The sequence below is a fragment of the Platalea leucorodia genome (assembly GCF_965183815.1).
Source record: "Platalea leucorodia genome assembly, chromosome: 10".
Classification (NCBI taxonomy): Eukaryota; Metazoa; Chordata; class Aves; order Pelecaniformes; family Threskiornithidae; genus Platalea; species Platalea leucorodia.
The window spans coordinates 22,915,603-22,933,291 of record NC_138832.1 but is presented as its reverse complement, the minus strand read 5'-3'; the positions used below and the strand labels follow the sequence as shown (position 1 = coordinate 22,933,291).

General features: G+C 44.9%; 1 protein-coding gene across 1 annotated transcript; it reads right to left on the bottom strand.

Annotated features, from left to right (window-relative positions):
* Nucleotides 1-235: 235 nt before the first annotated feature.
* On the bottom strand, nt 236-17,452 carry LOC309595840 (ligand of Numb protein X 2-like). Its single transcript, XM_082323247.1, has 9 exons — nt 17,045-17,452; nt 14,166-14,392; nt 12,545-12,741; nt 11,064-11,432; nt 8,484-8,666; nt 7,215-7,389; nt 6,790-7,000; nt 1,783-1,941; nt 236-489 (listed from the first exon to the last, which is right to left on the bottom strand). Exons 1-9 carry the CDS (start codon nt 17,443-17,445, stop codon nt 354-356), a joined length of 2,058 nt encoding a protein of 685 aa, XP_082179373.1. The 5' UTR covers nt 17,446-17,452; the 3' UTR covers nt 236-353.
* Between the last annotated feature and the right edge of the window lie 237 nt (nt 17,453-17,689).

Here is a 17,689-nt window from a genome sequence, read left to right as displayed (position 1 = left end):
TCAAAATTTTAAATGGAAAGCAGAGCTCTGAAAGTGAGGAAAGCACCTCAAAGGCAATTTGTAGAGAAACACTGGAAAAAGAGCTTTCTCTGCAACACCAATTCTAAAGAGCTTTAATGAGCCCAGGAAGCTACAACGACTGTGTGCATTAGCCATTACTTCGAAGCCATCGACCAGATTTGCTGACAGCCTCAGCACAGTAAAATGTTTTCTCCAAAAAGGAAGCTAAAAGTCTTCCGTGGCACTACACCGTGTAGCAGGAGTTCAGCAGTCCCTTGGTTCATCTGTCACGTGTTTAGCTTTGTGTGATGGCCAGCTGATACCTGAAACTGTTGGGTGTTTTGTTGGAGCTTTCACACGAGGCTTCCCGGCCAGGACACCACAGTAAGCGTGACTCTGTTCCTTTGCTCCTTCAGCATTGGGATTAGTTCCGAGTTGCTCATTCCTATTGCTGGCACTCCGTTTACAGCCACTATTTCATCTCCACACCTAATCAGAAGATGGGAAACAGGCTTGTCAGGACTTCGTTATTGTTAACAGTGCACCCTAGGACCCCCAAGGTCACCGAGCCCACCCTGAGCCAAGATCATCAGCTCTTTGTTGAAGCAACTTTTTCGCTAGATGAAAGATTAGGGGCAAGGAATGGATCTAAGCAGAGGGAGCGGTTGCTGTCAGAGGCTTGCTTCCGAGTCGAAGAGGACAAGGGAGAAGGAGGACACTGCTAGTACCTGAGTGACACAGCAGCGAAGGTCACCAGCAGCGTGACCAGCTGGCCAGGCAGCAGAGGGAAAAGTTACAGAAAACAAATTTGTGCTGATAAACACACTCAACGTCAAGGTCGCTCCTACAGCTCCTTGACTAGCAGTCACTAGGTGAAGCGCTCACGACGCTGAAGCGTGCCGTCACATTGTAGCTCAGTACAGGAGAGGTTTCGGAGTCCTGCCTGATCTGTCCCCCTCTACGGCACACCGAGCGATCCTCTGCGTGGTTGTACCGTTCAGCTGCCATGATGCGAGGTGCTGACGCCAGCCAGCTGCCTTCCTTGTGTCTAATGGGGAAAGCGCGTTGCTGCCCTAGCGCTCCAGCAGGAACCCAGCTGACCCCAGTCCCCCCACCAAGGCTCTGGCCCAGCTCTGTTCTTTCACACCGTTTTCAGGGGAGCAAAGCCCAGCTCCCTACACTGCAGCTACGTCCCCTGCAAGACAGCAGCCTCACTTCTGCTGCTTGCAGCCTGCTGCACGCTTGCCGAGAAGCCAGCTCTGGTGGTTCCCAGAGATAACGCTGCAAGAACCTTCTGTGGGGTCCTCCGGCTCCGCTATCCACCACTCCCCTCGCTACAATTGCTAACAAACAGCTCAGCGAAGCTGGCTTGAAGTTTCCTGCACAGGAGGGCTTTTGTTGCTTCCATTGGGATACTTTTCCTAGTCCAGCAGATTTTACACTCTGGAATCTCCAAGATTCATCTCAAACATCTCCCTTCTACTTTTATCTAATTACTCAATTAAAACCTTTACAGCCTTTTAAAACATAACTGTTAATTCCTTTCAGTTGCACCTTTATAGAGAAACCAAACCACTCATTAATACAGGACTTAGTTTGTTACAACTGTGGTAACAGTATTAGCTGCACAAATGAGTGTCTAAGAACTAGAAGTCATTAACTTTTCGCTCAGCTGGTTAAAAGGGTGAAAGACAGCCCCTCAGTGAAACGGTGCGTGCTGACCTAAGTACCGACAGTGTTCCTGACCAAACACCGGCGACCCGCAGGGCGGCTCATACGTACTTCAGTTTCCTGTCGCGGAAGGCGGGAGTCCCAGGCACTATGGTTTTGATGAAGAATGGCTGGTTTCCTTTGCTCTCCTCAAAGCCTCCAACAATGCTGAAGCCCCAGCTTTCCAGGTTGCCTTTACTAAGGACAATATCTTGACAGCAGTGAAGGTAGCTGTGAAGACAGGCACGGTCAAAAACAGGGAAAGCTTACGAGTGTGTTTCAAGGAAAACTGCCTAACCAGAAAATTATGTTTTCCCTTGTGGAAAGCGCAGCTATGCAACAGCTTTATTTTCAGATTTATTTTCTTTTTTTGAGGACTTGAGGCAAGCTCTTTGCAGGGCGTGTTACAGGGATAATTCTCAAATCTGAAGATGTCAGTCCTCTAGAAATCTTTTCTCGGTATTGTCAGTGCTAGTTTAAGAGTTAAGAGAAAATCTCTGTTCTCTAAAGGGGTTTGTGGCCCGAAAGATTCATGAGTAACTCAATGAAGTCTACTAATCAACGTGCACAGTACTAGTGACAGAAACAAATTAATCGTGAACAGTAGTTACACCCATGCGATTAATGAGAATCAAGCCTTTTCTAATTCCATCCGTATACTACACGCTTAGTACAATGAAGGCATTCAGCAGCTACGTATCACTGACGGAAAGCAAACATAGGAGGTACAGCAGCCTTTCTTCTACTAACTACCAAATCTGACTATGAAAGGTCTTTCCTCCAGGACCTACACCCAGGTTTGCTGTGTACAGTAAGACACTGGACTCCTCGGAGAGAGCTCACAGGCCGCTGTTTTTGAGTGCCAGCCACTGAGGTACGTCTTCTCAGTAAGCCTGGGGTACGCTGCAGTGCTAGGGCTGCCTTGGAGATGTGGCACAGAAGCGCTAACAGCACTTGCTCCTTGAGTTTGTAGCACAAAGACACGGAAAGCCTTTGCGAGGCGTCTGAAAAGGTGTGGCAGGAGCGCAGGCAAGCATCGCGTGTACTCTGGCTCGCAGTCAGGTTACGTTCTGGCACCGAGGCGCTGCCAGAGCTACACTGTGTGAAACTGCCGCTGATCACCCCACTGAGGTATTCCAGCAGCTAAACTTCTCCTAATAAACGTTTTTGCCTCAAGGGCTTTGCTTGAGCAGTTTGCAGATGAGTTTCAGATTTCAAAAGCCTTCTCGGTTAACTTCTCACTAGGAGAAAGATCCAATTATCTACTTTCAAACTGTAATTTACTTTTGTATGAGTTCTTCACACATAAATACTGGAAGACCCAGCTCTGGCTTACTGATGCCTGCATGGTTTTCTTCTACTGGTACCACACAAGTGTAAAAACACAGCTATGAGAAACGTATGTGGCAGCTAGTGCCAATAAACAGCCCAGAGAGCAAGAGTGGCAAGCACTAGGTCAGCACAGAACATAAATAAAAACATTAAACACGTTCTCCAAGAGCTGGAAAAGGCTGGTTGCTAGAAATCAGTTTTCCATGTGAAAAAGGGTTTTTAGGAAGAGAAACATTAATTTACTCTAATGGCAAATGACTGCGGGAAAAGAATTTTAGATTTTACAGACAGTAAAGGTGCAAGCTTTATTCTGACAAACACCCTGCTGAGTCTGCAGTTCTGCATCCCTTTCAGATTTTGCGGAGTGTGCCGCTCCAGCGGGGCCGCAGCAGGGAGCGCCTAACAGTTGGTGCAGAAAGAGCTCAGACTTCGTGGAGACTGGCTTCAGATAAACCCCGAGGAAGAAGGCAGGAGGAAAACTGCTTCTCCACCCCCTGAGGGTTATCCATAAGCCACGCTGTGCACGAGTATTGTTTTCAAGAGTCAAAGCTTTTACAGAGAAAAGATAATCTGTAAACTTGGTATTTCTAGTATCTTTAGGATTCAGTGTGCAAGGAATTAGGACGCACGCACCCCCCTCCAAACCAGCATTTTCAGACGGTATTTTATACTATCAGTACCTGGTACTGATTTAACAAACTACGCTGAAGAAATCAAGTGAAGTTCCTACGCTGTCTTCTGTGACATCTACAGCGATGATGATAAACATTCAGTAGCAGTAAGTAGTAGCATACAACTTGGAACACTCACCGCCACCATTAATAACAAAGCAAAAAATGGAGAAAGAGTAAGTTTACAAGGACAGCAGAGCTATCCACGGTTGTGTTACAAAACAAAAAATCCAAGAAAGACACCAGCCACCTGGATCAGTACAGCCAATACTAGTTGCCTGGGGTTAGATGGAAAAATATTACCACACTGTCCCTCTTATGGGGATGTTTGTATCTTCACTGGAAGTCCACTGGGCATAGTCAGAGGTGGAAGATGCTCCAAGCTTACACACCAAATGCTGTGCTGTGAAAGTAGCCTTAGGAGCACAGAGTGCTTTTCTTTTAGGAGGAATGTGACCAAGATGCTCATGTTATTCCCTCTTACCCAGGGTCCCAAGAAAGGCACAGGACCAGGGCTGTCACCTCTCTCCTAAACCCCTTCCGCCACAGTAGCCTGGCACATACCCCAAGTTCTGCAGGATGGGCTACGGGGGCTTTCAGAAACAGCACATCACCCAGCGTGCCGAGACGACAGACAGCGCTCGACATAAACAGAAAACCACAGATAGAAGAATCAAGGCTAGAATTAAACACTGTGTGCTCAAGTGTTGCAACGACTGAATACACTTCCCTAGCCCTGAGCACTAACTTCGACTCCAGTCTTGCACCGTAAAGTTCGGCTTCAAACTAAAAAGAAATACATGGGTTTCCTCCTCTAAGGAGAAAAGGATATTTCTGCTGGATTGGAGTAGTAACTGGGGAAAAAAATGCTGAAGAAAACCAAAATCGCACATGCCATCAGCAGTGAGCTTTAAACTTTCACACCGTACTGCAAAATGTTTTAGCATACTGAGGCTATGTCTGCTTTAGCAGGGCAGCCCAAAAGGAACAGATCGGAGTGAAACAACTGGTGCTGAGGACACAAGGTCTCTTTTTGGTACATTTCAGGGGATTTTCTACAATCTAGTGTTAGTGTGGTACACGCAGGGTCTGTTTGTGCCAGAGTGTAACGGGCGTTCCTCTGCAGCACTTCTGGTTTAGTCGCATTGAAAAGGAGCCCAGTTTGTGCGGGTCAAGACTTCTCTGCGACGTGAACTCAAAACAGCAAGTGAGGACAACTGGGATTCTCGCTTCAACAGCACGTTCCTGAGCCAAACTAAAATGCTAGCGCTAGAGGCACCCTGAACATTTCCAGGTGACAAAAAAGGGTGCCATTTCAGTTTACGGATTCTCAAGCAATAATTAAAAATAATCTGATTGTGCCAGCTACAACGTCAAATATAAATACCTTGCTTAGCTGAAAAAGGCAGATTCTTAGTGGCTTTAGGGAAATCATTCATTCTGTGGACAACCAGCTAGTTGCTACCAGGTCTTACTAGGAGCAGATAGGAAAACGAGTGAGGAAGCACAAGAATTGCAGCCATTTTTACTACTAGAAACAAGAAGAAAGCTTTTGTCAGATCCTGAAATGACATAACCTTGCTTTGTGCCTCCTAACCGCCCTCACACCCACAGAAGAACAGCAGATAAGTTCAGATGCCCGAATTCAGGTTGGAGTAAGAAAGGGAGACTGAGGAGCAGAAAGGTTGTTCCTTGCTTCAGTAGCAAGGTACGGTAACAGTCAAACGAAGGGGGGGCAACATTAATACCAGCCGCGAAAGAATTTCAAGCAATGTATTAAATGGCAGGTAATGTCAGCATACTCTTGAAAAGAAGGCAGGTGACCAGTGAGCAACGAGCAGGCTCCAGTCCTTGTAGCAGAAAGCGTGGTGAAGCTGCAAGCCACCAGCCATCCAAATAAATTGGAAAAGGAAGAAGGGAGAAAGTTGAGCCAGGTTTTGCCTTGCTGTCCTTCACTGCAGGAGCAGCCATGAGGAACAAACACCAGCCCGCATCTGAGGGTTTGTAGTCAGGTTTGGGCTATGCAGGTGCCGCTCAGGCTAGTTCATACCAGGCCTGCACAGAGCAGACAGGCTGATTCCCTGGGAGGGCAGAGGAAACTGGTAGGACGGTGCTGAGTGCAAGCCAAGTTACGGTCACTTGAGACACAAAAGCTACCTTCCTTGGGCTGTTTGTTTAACATTTACACGCTGCTAAGTAACACAAGAGTAACGTAACAGAGGCTTTGTTAGTATTTCTTCTTTCAGGTGCCTCAAGAAATAAGGTTGTAAATAATCCGAGCTTCCCACAGAAAGGTTTGGCTTTACTGTTCCACGTGCATCTCCTGCACAATCCTCCTCCAGTCAGCTGGAATGACAACAGACTCTGCCTTTCAAAGCTGAATGTATTTTGATGAAACTGCAAAAGTGAGCAAACCAGAGGTTCACCTCTCCAGGAAAGAGAGAGAAATTCAAGCTTTCAAAGCCCAACCCTGTCACCTGGAACTTACCACGTTGCTGCTAAAATGTGTGCTAAGTCTACAGTCCAAAGCTTTGCAGCAGGTAAACTCAACTGTTCAGAATCATTTCTGCTTCGTGCTAAAGATGACACAATTACAACAGCTAAAAAGAATCGGACTGAAAGAATGCCTGCCCCTAACTGAGATCAGATCAGAAACTATAAAACAGCACAGATATCTGTTGGCTTCTGTTATGTGATCCAGAAAGAGCTACAAAGAGATTTCGGTTAATATTTTAGCAGAGACTGTAATCTGCGTTGACTATATGTCAGCTCAGTGCCTCAAATGCCAGAATCTATACTTATCATTTTCTGTGTCAGTTCTGTTAGGAAAAAAAGGGTTTTCAGGAACTTCTGAAATATGGTTACTGTCCAACAGAAGCAGGGGAATGATGGGTCACACCATAAAAAGCAGGGGAAATTTCTTATGCATTCATTATAGCGTGATCTCATTGACAAATAAAGCTTTCCACTGCCTTAGAGCTAAACGAAAATACCAGTAATGCTTCCAAGTCAACCAACAAAGCAATTAATTTCTAGTGTTTTAGTGAAAGTCAGCTCTGTGATTGAACAAACGTACCTAGGCAATCCGAGCCATGTGATCCAGAGGGGAGACCAGCTGAATCCTTGCTCCTTGATGTCCAGAGATGGCTCTGTCGAGTTCAGTGAAAGGATTTCCAAGGCTTTCAGTACGACTGAGTGGGAAGCTGCATTAGATTTCAGTGCTGAGACAGCTTCATAGTAGTTCAGATGAGTCAAATCAATGCCATTTATGCTCAAAAGTACATCTCCTGTTGATTAAATAAGAGAGGATTATTCCAGGCCTTTTGCTATGAAGCCCATTTCTGCCTCAAGGTCTCATGTGGAACCCTGTTTCCAGCCTCACTTCAGTGTGCGAGTCCAACTTTCACTGAAGAAAAAAAAAAAACAAAACCAAAACCAAACAAACCAAACAAACCCCCAAAACCAGTTCCTAAAGGATAAAGGGTCTGAGAGCTTCCTTACCTCGCTTGATTCTGCCATCCCTGAAGAGGCATCCGATGGGCTGCACACTTGTGACATAGATAGGGAGCTTGTTTTTGTTATCCCTTCCGCCTCCAATTGTTATTCCTAAAGATTCCTTTGGTTCCTTTTTTATTGCAACTGTCTTTTCATGACTTGCATATCCCTGAGGTAAATCCTACAAAGGAATGACAGTACAAAATGCAGCTTCATTAATGCAATTAACATGAGAAGCCCAGATCTGGAAGAAAATAACAGGACATCTTGTATCTTTAATCCAGAACATTTCAGCAACGTTGCTGGATGGCAAAGTCAGCTTCTCGTGTACTTGCTCTGGGTAGAAACACTCCCCTGTATTTCCAACGTGGTACCACCACAACCGAGGCGCTGCTCTCCTAATGATCTCATGTTCGTTTGCTGTAGGGAGATGCTCACTCTGAGGAGAACAATTCTGCACTGAGGAACAAGCTACTCATTTCGAGGTCATGCATATCAAGCAATCAACCTCTCTCTGACTACTACTAAATGTTTAGGTTGCAGTGAAAGCACACATTATAGTATATGCTGTAGAAACAATATGCAAATTCTATTCTAGGATTTAAATCAAGGAACCACACTCCAGCCATTTGTCACAGCTACTTACTAAAATCCAGAGACATTTAAACACAGAAGCCTAAGCAGTTGTAGCAACTTTTCGCACCCAAATGGAAGTTCTAAACATAGAGCAAATCCCTCTTGGTGCAACAGACTGGCGAGTCTCCTCTTGCTCATGCTGTTTCTTATAATATGCACATGGATGGCAGACGCAACACTGAGATCACAGGAACACTACAGTGTAATTTGTGTAGTTTCTACTTCTGTGCCATAAAGCCCTCTAGCTCCAAACCAGAAGCATAACTTAGTGTCATCATGCAATACCCTGAACGTGTTGTGCTTGATGGATGTCAAGAAGCAAGTCCCAAGCATCTCACAGATGGTAAATTTCCCATTGTCCTTTCCAGACAAGAAAGGATTAAACACTGGTTCCGCATCAACATTAGAGACATTCGAAGAAATTTTGACACGTTTTTCCCTAAAACCTGTGTTTCCCAGCAGACGACAAACGTACGGTTCTCCAGTACCAAAAGCCACAAACCTGCTGCTTTTCAATAGCTCAAGAAGAAATGGAGCTACTGATCAGTCTTATATGATAAATCGCCGTCACAGAGCAAACATAACGGACCTGCTAGACCACGAAAAACCCGTGCTTTTGCCATTATTTACAAAACTTACCTTCTGGTAGTTAGATTTTCGTCTATAGTGATTCTGGTCTAGTCGTCTCCGATGGTGCACTGGGCTTCCTCCATTGCTGCTGCTGCTGCTGCTGTTATTTGATGTGCTGCCGTCTTCTACCGGGTCCGACAGCTGTACGCCTGGCTGCCTCAAGACGACAAAGTTCACTCTTGATTCAGTGGTCTGCCAGGAGAAACAGAAAGAGTGTATTTATTTTATTGAAAATAGAAAGAAAAATAAATTAGAAATTAGGGACGGCCCCTGTCATTTTCTTGGGGAGAGAGAAGGGTTGGCACCGGTTTCTACAAAGGGTCTGAAACAGGGCTATGCAACGTGACGCAATGTTTTTTGTGAAGGGCCACAGAATCCTATGGCGAGAAGAAGAAAGGAATTAGCAAACGTTAGTCAGAAGGAACAGGAGTAGAGGCAGGCTTCGCTCATGCCTCCCTCCCCTACAAATGCCAAACAAGAGAAAATGGAAAGGGATGATTAATTCTTCCACTTCAGCACAAATAACCAAAATAGCATATTGTGTTGTGATACAAAACGAACAGAGCTAGAACGCTGAGTGGTCCACACGATGGATGACCGTGATAGGAGTACTGGATGCTTTTTCCTTTTATTGTAAAGAAACTTGTTAAAGCTCCTTCCCTCCCAGCTTATGTACCACATCTATTGTTCAACATCTCCCACCCCTTTTTTTCCCAGAGTACCTGAAGACATGACCTTTTGTCGAAGACTGCTGCTAATTAAACACTTAACCAGCTGTGTGTCTGGTCTTGGCAGAACTACAGGGCAAGTATTCACTATTGTTACTGCTTTTCTAATTTGGTTTGTTCTTTCAGATAATTTGACAAAACCTTATTGCGAAGGACTCCGCTGGGGTGAGGTGTATGTGTTTACTTGGGGCATTTCCTGCAATGGAGGAGAGAAGTACGGTTGCCGCTCTCGCTTCTTGACGTGGGACCCTCTTTCCCTGCTGCCACAGCACCCTGGCGGCAGTGAATTCCCTGGCCTTGGAAGAGGGACTGCACCAACTGGTTTGGGTTCGTTTTTTTTTTTTCTTTTTAAACTTTTTTTCTTTTTAAACTAGTACAGGAGAGTTTTGGGTTTTGAAACAGAATTTAAAAGCCTCTTGCCTCCAAAGTTACTTCAGATAAAGCAATTTTTTTCCAGACAAGTTGGCACACATCTATTTCTTCATGAAATATATTGTAAACATTGCATCCTAAGATGGGGATTTGCCCTCCCCTTCAACCAGGAGTACCAGAATATGTACAGTATGCATAGCTGTGCATATATAGATATGTATCTGTAAATGGTACTTTACAATACACGTACAAGGACTCTTTTCTGCAAATGGTTTGCAGTCAAAATTAAAATTACATTTAACTAAGAATTTGAATTAGCCCTCAGAAGAACAGATAATGTTTGGAAAACCACCACAGTTTTACACAAATGTCACTTCAAAAGGAATTTAATCCCCAAACCTACTGAAGCTGGTTCGGAGACTTTGGTTACTGATTTCAGTGGGATCAAGAAAGAGTTCCTCATATGGAGTTATGCTTGCACATTACAACAGAAATGCAGCGGCACTTAATGGGATGCAAACGAAATTCTAAGAGGCGATAGAATGGAATCACGTATATAACATAAAAAGGGATCTCAGTACTGGAACTCTGCTCTTTCTCTTCTTTTCTCCCATGCCGCTGTACTCCTCTGCTGATTACCAGGGAGAGAGCTGGCTCTCCCTCACTGCTGACCTCAGATCCTTTCCGGGATATAAACAGTATGTGATGAGGTGTATTGTGTCAGGATCTTTAGACAAAAACAGAAACTGGAGGTCATCGCCTAGGGAGGTAAAGAATTTAAACTGATCTACATGATATCTGCTGCACACGTAGAAATCCTTAATCCTTAACCAAAATTCCTTGCCCACTCCTTTCACCAAAACATCTGGCATGCTGCAACAGGAGCACATTCCTGTTGCGCAGGGAAAGACCACCTCTCTTCTACCCATTTCGTATTCTAGAATGTTTTTAGCCTGAGGTGCCTGATGTTGTTTCATAGACTCCCTTCCCCAATACAGGTAAAATGGGGAGAGAGGGCTTCAAATCAGTCAAAAGGGTTCTGTTCTGTGCTGCCAGCCTCTCACATCTCCCACCAACCACCTTCAGTTTGACTGTTTGAAGCACGAGAGGCTGTCCTAATCTCTCCTTGTCTCTGCTGCCTGCATCTACACAGTACATACGAATATTCGCTCTGCAAGAAAGGCTCCAAACACCGCACCACAGAGCAGCTCCAATTGCCTTAGCTGAACTAAAGTGCCATGAGCAAATGCCTCGCTTCAGACTTGTCAGAGGTGACTCACAATGGATTCCCACTCTTCATGTTTATCTTCATTTGGAAGCGGTGCTTCCCACACATCCGCAGGGAAGTCACTTTCCCAAAGAGATATTTCAGGGAATGCAGTTTGCTCTGGTGTGTTCTGTTAGCCCTTGGGTCAGAACAGGAGCCCTGCCATCAACGCAGACAGCTGCGGAGTCATTAGCCATACAACCTCACCATGTCATAAATTACCTGGATTATCTGCGCAGCAGCCTCAGGTGTTCCTTGCCTCAAATCCTGGCCATTTATTGACAGGACTCTGTCATTCCGACTCAGCTTTCCATTTTTGGCTGCCAAACCTCCCTCTAACAGATCTAGAATAAAAATCCCTGCCTCATCCGTCTTCCTGATCAGTTTGATTCCCAAGGGTTCGGATCGGTCTCTCTTTATCAAGGTAACGTGGATCACTTCCCGATTTGTAGCAGAAGTGGAATCCTGCTGTGCAGTCTTATTGGAAAAACCCTTCTCCTGCAGGACCATGAGGTGGAGAACAGGACCTGGGTGGCGCAGGAAGGAGACAGCCTGGCAGTGAGTCACACTGCTGATGTTGACGCCATTCACCTAGAAAGACAAACAAACCAGAGTCACTAATCAGAACCTACATAATTTAGGCACTGTCCACAATGTGGAACATCACAAAATTGGAGACAGGATGTACAACTCCCTGTGCACTGCTGTGACTGAAGCAGCTGCTTATGATGCACATTAGAGAGCAGAGTTTTCTAAAAAAGAATGCAGAAGAAAGCAGATGAAATTAGACCATAATTGATGGCGAATAGCTGCGGACGGGGACAAGACAGGACAACTCACATAACTAACAAATCTGAAACTGCAAAATATTGCAGTCTTCTTTTAGGATGTTAATAGGGCTACTAAGTGTGGGGACCTGCCCTATTTACAGCCCAGACTGAGACAGGTACAACTGAACTGGATAAAATAGAAGTTACTCTGTTGGTCTACCTGAGAAACCAACTCGGAGATCGTATCGGCCGCTTTTGCACGTGGGGCTACCAGTCTGTGCTGAAGTCCACAGTCCAACAGGATAATCAGGCCTTTATGGCTTGTCAAATGATTCGGCAGCCATAGCCGGGAGGTGCTAACAGTTCTCGCTGCATGTAGGCTTAACGGCTGCATACAAGCTTCTGTCGTCTTGATCAGCCCACTGCCATGCAGCTTGATTAATCTGGAAACTAAATCTGGCCGTGGGTCAGCACGGTATGAGGTTGGTGCTCTTAATTACTCACGTTACATATCTGATGCTTACTTCAAGTCGTAAGGTCTTAAAATTTGGACCTGCCCATTGAGAATATGCAGCTTAAGCAACATAGCAGAGCAAGCAATTATAAGACTTCCTAACTAGAGCACAGTCCTTTGGAGAGAAATGGTGCTACTGGGTGAAATTTATCTGATAAAAATCTTTTTACTTTATCCAAAAGGGTCTAAATTTCAAAAAGCCATCAAATATGGAAGGTAAACATGAGTATGACTGGAAGGAACCTCAAAAGTCTGCTTCTCAGCCCCAGCAGATACACAATGCTACTGACACTCAAGTCTGATCAGTACTTTTAAACCCTCAGCTGTAGAGATTTCCCAGTTTTCTAGGCAACTCTCCTCCCCCAGCCCTCATCTCAAGTCAAGAAAAGCAATGGGACTACCAGTGGGGTTTTACGTACCTCAAGAATATGGTCCCCCGGTGCTATTCTTCCATCTGCAGCAATGACAGAATCCCGCAAGACTTCCTGAACAACAATGTTTCCTAGTGGAGTGTCTTTACCCCCAACTATCCTCATCCCCAGCTCTTCCTCTGGGTCTTCTCGGTGAATTTCAATTGTGGTCGTTTCAGCCACAAGGCTAGTTCTTTGAGGAAGGTCTGATTGTGGAAATTGAAGAGAAAAAAACCAACACGTTAATAGAATTTTCCTTCACATCGCACCACAAGATTTGTAACACCGGCAGGTTGTGTTCAAAGTAGCGTGTGGAGGGAAAGCAGCTGTCAGGAGAGGAAAGAATAGGTCAGATTAAAAGCTGAAAAAGCCCCTGCTTCTTTACAGTTTCTCCAGAATGTTTCCCATCTTCTCCTACCCTATGGCAAATTTAAACTCTTTCATTATTATTTCTTGAGTTTTATTAAAGGGCATTCAGTATGTTTCACTTACTACTCAGAGATTTATTTTTCTACTGTGACAGCTGGCCTACTAGAAGCGCACACACAAGAAATGCCAATTTCCACGATGCCCATTAGAAAAGGGGACTACTGAGCTGTAATTAACTGGTCTGCCGTTGCAGTGACTTTAGCACAGGCAGCTCACGGCAACCTCCCTCCCCTAGTCTCCCTTCCTCCTCTTTTCCCATCCCCCCTGTAAAACAGGAGTAATGTTTACTTATTTCACAGCACACTGAAGACTAAGCAATGCTTCTCAAACACTTTGAAGATGAAAGTTGTTGTTAGCGGGTCGTATTAAATTTACCAGCACTGCAACACTGAGGCAGGCCCAACACTCTAATGAAGCCGAGCGCACTGCCTGTCAGGGTGAACTGCAGTCGTCACACAAGAGATGCAAAACCTGCCCCAAGTGCACTTCGGGGAAAAAAGCCAACAGAGAAGTAAACTGACCTGCGTGTTAACTCTGGCACAGGCACAGCAGTTGCCAGCTCCAGCGCCTGCACACTTGGAAACTAAGTTTGAAACAAGGCACGGAGATTTCCACGCTGCTGCCTTCTAACAGGGGTTGAGACAAGCGGTTCTATACTGAAGGGGAGATGGTTACTTTTATCTGCAAGGGTTTCATAACTGACTATTAATCCAAAAATTAAGTTATGCTATGAAAACATACTTGCTGCACACCATTAGAGAAGCAGTGACCACTCCAGGAAACTGACTGTATATTTAACTTTCTTAACAAGATTAAGAAGAACTTGGAACATTTCCTAATTGCCAATTATTTGGCTTCTGCAAGTGCTTTAAGTGCTGCATGTTCCCATTGACAGGGACTGCCTTTGTTTCTGCAAAGAATACTGCAAATACTCACTGCAGTCTAACAGATTCACCAAATCGTTTTGCACAGACAGTTTTGTGCTTGTGAGCAGATCCTGCCACACCTGATGCACATGAATGCATCTCCCTTCTGCTCAAGGACAAGCTGAGGAACGAGATTACTCTGATGGCTACTAATGGCTGAATAGCATTGAGGATATCTAAGGATGTTGGGGACGCTTTAAAAATTGAATTGTCCGAGATAATTACCTCATTTTCACATTATAAAAAGTAATTACATTTCTGTATCAAACTCTCACCTTCTTCAGTCTCCTCAAAAGCTGGATTAACTAGTCCAGGCTCTGCAGTCCCTAGCGATACCACAGCAGCTGCAGAGCTTTCTGCCACGAGTGACGATCCTCCACTTGGTACCTCTGGATCCTTGGGCATGTTTGTCTCCACTTTGGTAGGAGGATCTTCCTTCCCTTTGGAAATGGGATTCTTTTTCCGCTGCAGTTCAGATTTGTATTTCTTGAAACCAGGACACCTAGAGAGAGATTGTCAGTCACTGTAAGTGGCTAGTCTCTGCCTGCGTGGTTAACCTAGCACATGCAAGCTCTGACTGACAAAGGTATGTGAAGAAACACATTCAAGATCCCATCAGCTGTAAAGGTTGTGTCACAGATGCTAAAATTTGTTCTCATTTGGCCTTCAGCTTCTACTTGTACTAGTATCAGCTTAAGAGCAGGCTTGTTGTTTTATTACTTTCAAAATTATTAAGCAAATTATTTAAAGAAGGAGGACGTAATAGGAACGGGAGTCTCCCTTGCTAAATATTTACCTGGCAAACACTTGGTGAAGAAAATGATACCTCTCAAAATATAAGCAAATAGTTAGCTCTGCCCTTTTAGTGATGACTATGAACTGTATCTTTATGCAAAGGAAGTGGCTCAAGTTTCAAGCTCAGCCTTGAATTAGGCTTTGTTTTTAACACGCCAGTAACATGCAAGAGCAGCAAGCGAGGCTTGCTTATTTTTTTTACTGAATGAGACCTGACCCTCCGACGGCCCTCCACCTCCAGTCCAGGCAGGTGATGGCTCTACTTGAATGGGAGCAATTTAGAGGAGTTTATAATCCCACTGACTGCTCCCCACACAGAGATTCAAAAGCAAGTCTACATTCAACAAAATGCGCTCTGTATGCAGCTTCACCACAGCCAGCCTCTCTCAGCAAACATGAGCGAGGAAAAACAAGCTCTTTTATCAAGAGTACTTATAAAAAAGGTGGCAGGTGAGGAGGGTGATGAATGCAAAAGCATCACTTTCAGAGACATGAGTAGTATTGGGTGTTTACCAGAGTCACTTTTCAAATTAAACTCGACTATTTACATTCTGGCTAAACAAGTCTCATCCCAGTATTACTTCCTCTGGTTTATTCCTAGTCATTTATTCTTCGGGCAGTAAGATGACCCTGAAACTTAAAGACAGAAGCTGATTGATCCACTTGTGCACATGTCCCTCTTAAGATGTCAAGAAACAAATCCATTTTGCAAAGGGCAGAGAAATCCCCCAAGAGAACAAGTTTCTAGATGCTTATTTCCTTAAGTCTCCTCCTATCAGTTAATCTCACTTAAAAATAAACAACAGGAACACCCAAATCCCAGTGTAATTTTTTTCTCTTTTTTTTTTTTTTTTGTTTTGTTTTTCTCCTTAATTTTTCAGTCTAACTATGCTCACAGCCCAGGTGAAATAGCCTGGATTTTTAGAACACACCCTCCCCAAGGAAGATACAAAGAACTATCAAATGGATAAGAGAATGATACAGTTTCCAGACAGGTCTCTAACATAAACATTTAAGGGTGCCTCCCTCTTCTGTGTTTAACTCCTGTGCCAGAGGGATTAACAAGTGACAGAAGTTTACTGATACCAGGGTAGATTTGCAGAGTGGAGAGGAAGGCCCAGCCCTGCTATGGGCCATGGCCCCAGCTGCACAGCAGGGCAGCTCTGTCCCTGTAGTCTAAGCATTCAGCCCTGCCTGATAACAAGAAAGCAGTACGAAGAGTTAGTTCAAGAAAAAGGAGGTTATAAGCTTTCACAGATGGAGAGAAAGGGGCACACGAGCATCTTCCATCACTTCCTCTGCCTCTAACGCAAGCTCTCCGCTCGTGGATACCAAAGACGAGCAAGAACCTGAAGGATACGTCCTAGGCTGAAACTGCAAAGGTATCCTAACCCTAACTGTTCCCTGCATACTGGTTGACCTATTTTTAAAATAGGTCATTGCCACAGAAAGGTACAACATAGCTGAAGGGAAGCAAGCCTGTTGCATTTCTCATTGCCCACTGACAAAACACACGCTGCCAACGAAGGCCTGCTTCCGCCTGCAGCAGGGCTTGTACTTAGCTCCCTTTCCTGCAATCATTAACTAGGTAGGAACAAGTGTTCTTCAAGCACCACAGCACGAGCTCTTTGTCACCTGCGCTTCTTTTAAAGCTACAATATTCTGCCTGCCACCAGCTCAACCAGCAGTGGAAGCACCAAAACATCTCTCTGCTGACAAGCGCAAGAAAAAAAAAAAATGTCTCCCTTCCTCTGCACAAGGGGGTGAAGAGGAAAAAAAAGTATTTTTCATTTGCTTCGTTTTCTCAGCAGAAGAAAGAGAGAAGATAATGGAATTATAAGTAGGTGATTCAGCAACTGCATAATGTGCAGCTTGGAGGGACTTACATTATTTGGATCAAAGACTTATGTATTGCACATCTTAATTGGACCAATTAAACTGGCAACACTGCACGATCCCTTGCTTCCAGAGTGTTGACTTTATGCCTGTCTTTCTTCTCTGCGCAAGTGAAACAAGAATAAGCATGTTTATAATAATTTTCAGAGTCAGGTGCCCCAGATCAGGACAAACAAATTTATATACATTTGATAGGCTTTGTGTCTGCGAACAACTGGCAGGCAAGCAGACAAGCACCTCAGCCTTCGCCTCTGTACACCTGTGAGCTGGCCTCCCTAACACACACACGTGCAATTACACTGTCTTCACCCACCCACCTTTCTGGCCTCACCCTCTGTCATCTTTGGTGTCCCGTCTTGCCCCAGTTTAAGAACTGTTCTGAGAATGGATCTTTCTGGTCAGAAGCACAACAGACGGATGGTATTATACAAGGAGCAATAACACAACGTAAATGGGAATGCACCTGTTCTGCAGATGAGCTTCTAGTTCACACCGCTGCATTGTCTGCTGACACTCCGCCTTGAAAGGACAGAAGACAATCAGCTTATCCAACAGGTTTCGTACTAGAAGGCTGGACTTGTGGCACTGCTGGAAAGAGAGCTTTTTCCGATCCATAGGACAAAAGTTATACTCCTGCATGAAGTTTTCAAGGCACTTGAAACAGTACGTATGTCCACAGGGGGTGTCCATAGGTTGGAGCAGAGGCTGAAGGCAGATATGGCAGATGAGCTCATCGTCCACTTCATCCTGGAAGTTGTAGAGATGATTGTCCAGCAAGAGGTGGAACTGGCCACATTCGCAGCAGAGTTCACTAACTTGGGACACGTGTTCTTCTGCTACGGGATCAGCCATGATAGCCAGCATCAGGCACTCTCGGCCCAGCAGCAAGGCAACTTGTCACGTAGTAGCTGTCTGACGGAGGACCTCTAATGAAAGGGAGAGAAAGAGAGATTTCCAGCCAACTGTCCGCTCCAGATCTAGCCAATTAAAAATTAAATTGTATTCCTGCCCTAAGTTGCCCCCAGTATCTTCACCCCCACCTACCCCCCTTAGCGTTCTTCCTTCCACAGCAACCCTGTAAATGATCAATCCAGGGATCAGAGAACGC

What these genes read in the sequence shown, in the direction of transcription:
- LOC309595840 (XM_082323247.1), bottom strand. Translation starts at nt 17,445, where the DNA reads ATGCTGGCTATCATGGCTGATCCCGTAGCAGAAGAACACGTGTCCCAA. An exon ending in GAAGCTCATCTGCAGAACAG is followed by an intron (nt 14,393 to 17,044) that starts GTGCATTCCCAT and finishes ATCTCTCTCTAG; the next exon opens with GTGTCCTGGTTTCAAGAAAT. An exon ending in GGATGGCAGAATCAAGCGAG is followed by an intron (nt 7,001 to 7,214) that starts GTAAGGAAGCTC and finishes TTTAATCAACAG; the next exon opens with GAGATGTACTTTTGAGCATA.